Genomic DNA, 7,279 nt, shown 5'->3' with positions numbered 1-7,279 from the left:
CACTTTTGGACTCTCGGGTTTGAATTTAGTTTCTATTCCGTCCTTAAATTTTAAAAATTACATGTTTGCCCTTCACGGTTTGGATTTGATAATTGATTAGATAAAAAAATACATATAATTAAAGTCGAGTTAGCATATATTAACAGTCAAATCATCATTTCATTAGGTCAATTAACGTCAACTTTACTAGAACCCATTTAGAAATCAAATTCAAACGTCAAGAACCAAATAAAAATAAAATTTAAATTTCAAGGATCAAAATATTAATTCTAAAAACTCGGGAACCAAATAGAAACTAAGTTAAAAAAATTTGTTTCTTAAATATTACGAAGAACTCAAATGTGCCTCCCGAGTTCGAGAATCAAATAAAAACACTCAAATTTGAACGAAGTTTTTGAGTTAAACAGAGATATTTTTAGTTCAAGATATTTTATTTTCTCCCGATACAAAAAGCAACTTTTTGTTGTCTTTTCAATGTAAAATCAGACCCGAATCACATGCTTCACAGCTCACAAATTTTTGTCCAAAACTTAAACCACACCCTTTCAATTATGCCACAAAATGGTGCATGGGAATGGATCATGTCTCATTAGCCCATTGCCTTTGTTATCCTCTTACACACCTCCCCCTCCCTCTTCTTCTATATAAATGGCCTCTCATTCCCCTACTTTTTTATCCATGGCTAACAAGATGGTGCTTCCTCTTTTCTTCGCCTTCTCCGTCCTCGCCTCCTTTTCCCACGCTCTCGTCCAAGACTTCTGCGTCGCCGACCTCAAATCCCCCGACACGCCCGCTGGCTTCCCTTGCAAGAAGGTGTCACTTGTTACTGAAAAAGACTTTGTTTACTCCAGCCTCGGTGTTGCTGGTAATGTCGAACTATTGTTTTCTCTAATATCACATACTTTGAATTTAAGTTGATGGGTTATGATATATTATTGTAATCATAGGTAACACGTCAAATCTCATCAAGGCGGCTGTGACTCCAGCCTTCACTGCTCAATTTCCCGGCGTGAATGGCCTCGGAATCTCATTGGCTCGCCTTGACCTTGCGGTTGGTGGTGTGATACCGTTCCACACCCACCCTGCTGCCTCCGAAGTTCTGCTCGTCGTCGAAGGCACAATCTGCGCCGGGTTTGTTTCGTCGGCGAATACCGTCTACTTCAAGACATTGAACAAAGGTGACATTATGGTATTCCCTCAAGGGCTACTACATTTCCAAATAAACTCCGGCAAGGGCGGTGCTCTTGGATTTGTTAGCTTTAGTAGTGCCAACCCAGGGCTGCAAATTCTCGACTTCGCCTTGTTCGGTAACGAATTGCCGACCGATATCGTCGCGAAGACGACGTTCTTGGACCCTGCTACGATCAAAAAGCTTAAGGGCGTTCTGGGCGGAAGTGGTTAGATGAACTCGATAGAGAAAAGTCTCCTAAAGAGATTGATTTTTATTAGAGAGTTGTTATTGTTAGTTGTTGGTGTGTCTTTGGCTGTGTCTTGTAGTTTTTTCCTTGTCGTCCACTTAATCGTCGTATCCTGTATGGTGTCTGTATCATGTGTTTGGTAGCTTTAAGGTTGTAATAATCATCCATTGATGTTTTTTTTTATTAATCCTAATTTAGAATAAAGAAAAACAAGAACTTTATGGTTCAACTTTCATGTTTGTCTCGGCCCTGTTTGGGACTACGTTTCACACCCTTCAATCCATCCCTTCGGGCTTACACGAATACTTAATTATTCGATAAAACTTCGAATCCGAATCCGAATCGAAATTCAGGTCCATCACTTGAATTTGTGGTCCTTTTCACTGAGACCTCATCCAAAACATCTCAATTGTCGTCGTCGTTATCTTAAAAGGAATCCGTCGTACTTTCAAACTCTATAATCCTCAGTACCCACATTAGCGATTTTGAAGTTGTCCTTAGCCGAACTTTGGTCATTTAAATTATCGGTTTGTTCGTGAAAGACCGAAGGGAATAGTTATTGAAGAAGGTAAACCAAAGTTACAAAGATGGAGGGGATATGGACGCTAATGGCTACATTGCAAAGGAGATGCTGTTGAACAAAATGGTGAAAGGACACATTGATTACAGAAGTTCTATTGCTCCATAGAAGCCGAGGCTTCAGGCACTGCACATCTGGTCGATGATGGTGTCCTAAGAACTGCCGCTGAGAGCTAAAGACTGGCCTGGGCCCTTCTCTACTGCAATGAAGATCGCTAGTCATTGAGCGAATGGTCTGCACCAGTTTGAATGGCTCCCTAACTGGCATAGCCTTTGCCTCCCTCGTTGAGAGATTTGTGCATATGGGTCTGCTGAGGGCAATTTCTTCACTGGAACTTGTCCCAGATGCTTGCAGGCCGAAAAGCTTAGTCGGCTATGATTCTCCGAAAATGCTCAACTTCTCGGCCATCTCGTTGTCCCGTGCTTATCGTCTTTCTGACGGTATCGCTGCACTTGTGTCTTCTGCTCCTGCATTGCAATCTTTAATATCAACCAGTGCTCCCTTCTCAGAAGGGAATTGTATCTTTACGATTACCTACAGATTCATCCAATTCTAATGATTTCTGCAAGGAAGAAGCTTTAAAGTTTGGAAGTGGTGTTAGTAACTGGAACTGGAGATGTTCGTGACGAGTTCATCCAAGAACATCGACCACCCGGGAACAAAGTTTGAAGGCACTCATTTTAACCAATGTGTATGATTCTTTTTTGTTTTGGATGCAGGAAATTGACCAATAAATCCATACAAGCCAAATCAGAAACGAGCTTTAGATATTCTAGCAGTTCATAATCATTTGTTCAGAACTTTTTCACTACGCATTCACACTTGGCAGATCAGAGGTATTTAACATGGGCATTGTTGCTGATTGATTCAATATCGTTTGTTCTTGTAAGTGATGAAGCTGTTTGTTGCTGAATTTGTGGGGATTTCTAGAGAGAAATTGGGCTTTCTATGAACAATGTCAAGAAGGTATGTAGTTAACTCCCTTTCCCCATTTCCCATCTCTCTTTTTCCTTGAACCAATAGATATGAAGACTATTATAGAACAGGAGCCTAGAAAAGTTCATGGGATATAGCTATATATTTTCTTCCATGTGCAACATGAATGAATTTGGAAATGGGAAGTCCATAATTACATCATTGTTGTCTTCCCTTTTCTGGCCATTCTTTACCAAGTTAGACTAGTAATTAATGATTTTAAATTGAGATCCCACGTTGGTTGGAGAGGAACAAAGCATTCTTTATAAGGGTGTGGAAATCTCTCGCACGCAAAGGCGTTTTTAAAAACCTTGAGGAAAAGCCCGAAAGGAAAAACTCAAAGAGGACAATATCTACTAGCAGTGGGCTTAGGCTATAACAAAAGTCCAAAAAGGACAATATATGCTACGGTGAGCTTGGGTTGTTACATATGGGTTTGTGGAGGGTTTGTGGAGGTTAACCACTCCACAGCAATTTTGCTTGCCAGTTCTAAGAATTTGCTTAGTCTCGACCTATCTTGGGGTCGAAAACTGACTATTGAGGCTGTAACTCTTTGGATGTTTTCAGGTGTGTTTGTCAGTCTCCAACCTTTCACTTGTGCAAATTTTGAAAAAATTAAGAAAAAATTGATTGGTTGCTTTTGTCCCCTTTTTGTACTCGTGTATGAACTGAACAATGAGTGCAAGGGGGGCTTTTTTTGGCAGAAACATTGTAAAGAATATGTACTCTACAAGAATGGTAGAATATTACTTTTACACCCCAAATTTCATTGCACTCACCACTTTTTGTGAGTTCCAATGTCAGTACAAGTACCTTATGAATGAATATCAACACCAATATGCATTGTTAAGCTTCCGTGTGTTAATACATAGTAGGTAAGTTTGTTCTTCCAACAATTGGGAGCTTGCTATTTCGACCACCTGAAAATTGGAACGTGTGTATAAACTCCACGAAGTGAAGCGTAACGCAACAAAGATGAAGGAGCTTTATATGTGTGAGTAGATGATTACCTCAAAGCCTATCTTTTCGTACAATACTCGGGCAGGTGTGTTGTTTCTATGTACATGCACGTATACCTGTTCGATACCTGTCACCAAAAATATTATCAGAAACCATATTAGCAAGCATTGCATTTTCATATAGTTTGATTGAATTTTCATCTCTCTTTGGATTATACCACTGGATCTGGCTGTTTCAACTGCAAACTTCAACATATTGCTAGCAACACCCTGACGACGTGCTGCTTTCGATACACATAAGTTCGAAACATATGCATATTTATTTGGTATCTCTTTGTTGATGCTGCATACATGGCTCTTCTCTCTTTCCTGTATACAAGGATAATTCCTTCCCATGGTTAGCCAAAGGGAAGAAAGGGAGATAAGAGCAAGTAGATAATAATAACAACATAAATACGAGTTCAACCCCTGGAAAAGTCTCGCCGTGCATCAAATGCCGCAAGCTCATATCAAGAGTGGCTACGACGCTTTTAATCACCGTGCGTTTTATATGCTTCTGTTCCTTGCTTACCTGAGAAAGTCCATATTAGAAAACAAAGCCAATTCCACCAGCTTAATGAATGGTTGCCATGGTAAAATTTCACGGCTACAACTTTTTATAGCCAAAAGTTTCTCACCGTGACAATGCATGTGCATGACTGTCCAAGCCCACTACATCTTCTTTTAATGGCATTGAACTCCTGCAACATTCATTGGATATATATAGAAATTAAGGGTATGAACCAATTCATCTACAATCACTCAAGAAGATCAAACAAATCTAACCAATCCTACCTGTTCTGCAAATTTCCTTTTGAAGCTATCAACATATCTGTGTTTAAAGCAGAACTACAAATCAGTTGCATCCAACTCTTTTCACTTTCTTGAATAAACCATATCTACAATTTCCGTTGTACTATTGACAACTTATGAGCAATGAAATCTGAACATTTTTGGTATTATCAATAGCAGCTTGGTTTTCTTTTTGCTACCCCTTTTGATATCAAGTCCAATTTCTGTATAAATTCTCAGATGCTTAACAGGATATCATTGAATATTTAAACTATCCTTTTCAGATTTTGGTTTGTTCTTGTGTTTTAGAAGAAGATAAGGTGTGCACAAGCGACAAAGTTTCTTTCAATAAAATAAAACAAAGTTCATTTACCGTTCATTTTTTCGATTCTCCCAATGACTTTCAGCCCGAAGCCATGCCGCTGTCTACCACAAAATCAAGCACACAGACGCCACAACTTATTTATGGTCCAAAATTCAAATCAAAATCAAATGATTTCTTCATCAAGCACAAAATCAAATGATTCAAATCACTTACCCACAATTCTTCATCAAGCACGGCCTCCCTGGCTACGAATTGACCGAATTCCAATCTTTTTTTGTGAACTAAATCTTGATCACTTGGCGGCGGCCGATTGAACCGTAATTCGTTTGGCGTCGATGGTTTCGACTTCGGTAGCAATAGAGGCGTTGAAATCTGAATAGAAATCTCTTCCTTCATCGTTTGAGGCGATTTAGAATCCATCTTCCTGATTCAAATTCAAATTCAAAAAAATTGAAATCTCCAATCAAAACAACATACCAACTCATCACCGGCCCGTTCCCGCCGGAAATCAACTCACACGATTTTGTAATAATCTAAATAGGAACCTTATCCAATCAAATGAACGGCAGCGATGAAAACCAAATCATAAAGTTGAAAAAATTGGTACCAGAATCGAACGGAAGAAGAAGAATAGAATCGAACTTACATAGACCACGAGGCGACATTTCTATGAAATTTGAGGTCGTTCCGGTATCCATATCGGACGGATCCCAAAAACTCCGGCCTGTAAATCGAGATTGCCGACATTGAAACAGGAGCTTTCAGCTCACAAGTTCAACCTCCAAACAGGACAAACAAAAGACGGAGCCGGAACCGGAACGGACAATAATAACAATCCCCCTTGTTCTTCAGCCAAAAATGCCGTCCGAACAACAAATTAAAGATACAGAGAATCCTAAAACATCGATTTACAGAGAAGAGAAAACCAGAAAGAATACACGAAGAAGATTCCCGTGTCGCCCTAACGCCGCGCCGGAACTTGGCGTTTGCAGCAGAAGAATCGGTCTTCTCCTCTTTTTCTGTTTTTTTATTTCACCGATGTTTGTTTCTAATTTAATTTTTTTCTCTACGCTTTCCCTTGTACTTGTAACTTAGGTTGCTCCACTCAGATCTCGCCACGTCTTAACAAGGACGCCACGTGGCAGTATTTTGACGGCATTTGATCGGATAATCCGCGGCGTTTTCTACGTATTTTATCAAAAAATCTAAATAATTTAGTGGACCCCAGTTTTCTGTCTTTAATTGTAATAATAATAATTTAAAAATAATAAAAATAATATAAAAAAAAAAAAAAAAAAAAAAAAAAAAACTGCCTTAACAGTTGGAGCTCCAGCCACCGCCCTAAAAACCTTACTGCAAATAAATTATAATTAGAGGTCAAATTTTGTCTTCGGATAAGTCTAAAAATCTTCCGACAAATATATGATACTTTAATGCCAACTTTACCCTTCCTATTTTTCTTTATTTGGTCTTTACATTTAAATATGTTTTACTTATTTTTCTAATTCAATTCTAATTTCATGTAATTCATACAAAAGCTAACTTTTGTTGGGTATTTCGGTTTGAAGAACCGAGCTACAAATTTGGAAATAGAGGTTTTCTTTCATTTCTCGATGGTCAAGTACCGAAACGACTTCCACCAAATCATCGTCCCTTCGTCTTATTTTACAGCCCAGAGAATAGGGTTGTAAAGGCTATAAATAATAACAAAAAAAAAAAAAAAAAAAAAACATAACCACAAATTTTTTACGCTCTAATTTCAAAATTTTGAATAGAAAATTGAGGTAAAAGTCAATTTCCTCCCTAAAAATGTCAAAATTTTGAATAGAAAATTGAGGTAAAAGTCAATTTCCTCCCTAAAAATGTATGATGACGGGGAATGATAAGTAGTCATATACATATTTTAAATGATTTATAGACTAAATGGATATAAAATTATGAGTACTAAATTAAAATTAAGCATAAATTAGAAATTAGAACGATAATCAAACATGAATTGACGAAAATACCCTTTATTTAAAGAGAAAAAAAGAAGAAGCAAAAGGTTCAATTATTGTAAGATCGAATATAGAAGTACAATGAATCCATTTGTTTTGTGGATAATACCAGCAGCGATTATGGCAGTTTTAGATAGCAGCCCATAATAATAATAATTATAATAATAATTAAATTAAATTATAATGTGCAAGTC

General features: G+C 37.9%; 2 protein-coding genes across 4 annotated transcripts; one reads left to right on the top strand and one right to left on the bottom strand.

Annotated features, from left to right (window-relative positions):
* The first annotated feature begins 637 nt into the window (after window positions 1-637).
* LOC111792619 (auxin-binding protein ABP19a) lies at window positions 638-1,647 on the top strand. The gene is made up of 2 exons (XM_023674142.2): window positions 638-865; window positions 948-1,647. Exons 1-2 carry the CDS (start codon window positions 649-651, stop codon window positions 1,400-1,402), a joined length of 672 nt encoding a protein of 223 aa, XP_023529910.2. The 5' UTR covers window positions 638-648; the 3' UTR covers window positions 1,403-1,647.
* A 299-nt stretch (window positions 1,648-1,946) lies between these two features.
* LOC111793724 (Acyl-CoA N-acyltransferases (NAT) superfamily protein) lies at window positions 1,947-6,151 on the bottom strand. 3 transcript variants are annotated; one of them, XM_023675743.2, is made up of 10 exons: window positions 5,735-6,150; window positions 5,302-5,512; window positions 5,137-5,189; window positions 4,767-4,803; window positions 4,610-4,672; window positions 4,399-4,503; window positions 4,151-4,301; window positions 3,984-4,060; window positions 3,787-3,893; window positions 1,947-2,465 (listed from the first exon to the last, which is right to left on the bottom strand). In XM_023675743.2, the coding sequence occupies exons 1-9, from the start codon at window positions 5,833-5,835 to the stop codon at window positions 3,801-3,803; spliced, it is 891 nt and encodes a 296-aa protein (XP_023531511.2). In that variant the 5' UTR covers window positions 5,836-6,150; the 3' UTR covers window positions 1,947-2,465; window positions 3,787-3,800. The 3 variants fall into 3 exon arrangements, with proteins under 3 accessions (XP_023531511.2, XP_086979505.1, XP_023531510.2); XM_087123379.1 differs by lacking the exon at window positions 3,787-3,893 and having other exon boundaries at window positions 5,735-6,151; XM_023675742.2 differs by lacking the exon at window positions 1,947-2,465 and having other exon boundaries at window positions 3,702-3,893.
* Between the last annotated feature and the right edge of the window lie 1,128 nt (window positions 6,152-7,279).

Source organism: Cucurbita pepo, chromosome 4 (genome assembly GCF_057944985.1).
Source record: "Cucurbita pepo subsp. pepo isolate OVF chromosome 4, ASM5794498v1, whole genome shotgun sequence".
In the NCBI taxonomy this organism is placed as follows: domain Eukaryota; kingdom Viridiplantae; phylum Streptophyta; class Magnoliopsida; order Cucurbitales; family Cucurbitaceae; genus Cucurbita; species Cucurbita pepo.
Note: the sequence above shows the minus strand (reverse complement) of the source record. Positions and strands in the feature narration are given on the sequence as shown.

Excerpts from the sequence above, each read along its gene's own strand:
- LOC111792619 (XM_023674142.2), top strand. The coding sequence starts at position 649 with ATGGCCTCTCATTCCCCTACTTTTTTATCCATGGCTAACAAGATGGTG. Across the intron at positions 866-947 it reads CTCCAGCCTCGGTGTTGCTG|GTAACACGTCAAATCTCATC; the intron begins GTAATGTCGAAC and ends TTGTAATCATAG.
- LOC111793724 (XM_023675743.2), bottom strand. The coding sequence starts at position 5,835 with ATGTCGGCAATCTCGATTTACAGGCCGGAGTTTTTGGGATCCGTCCGA. Across the intron at positions 4,804-5,136 it reads GAGAATCGAAAAAATGAACG|ATATGTTGATAGCTTCAAAA; the intron begins GTAAATGAACTT and ends CTTTAAACACAG. Across the intron at positions 4,302-4,398 it reads ACGGCGAGACTTTTCCAGGG|GAAAGAGAGAAGAGCCATGT; the intron begins GTTGAACTCGTA and ends CCTTGTATACAG.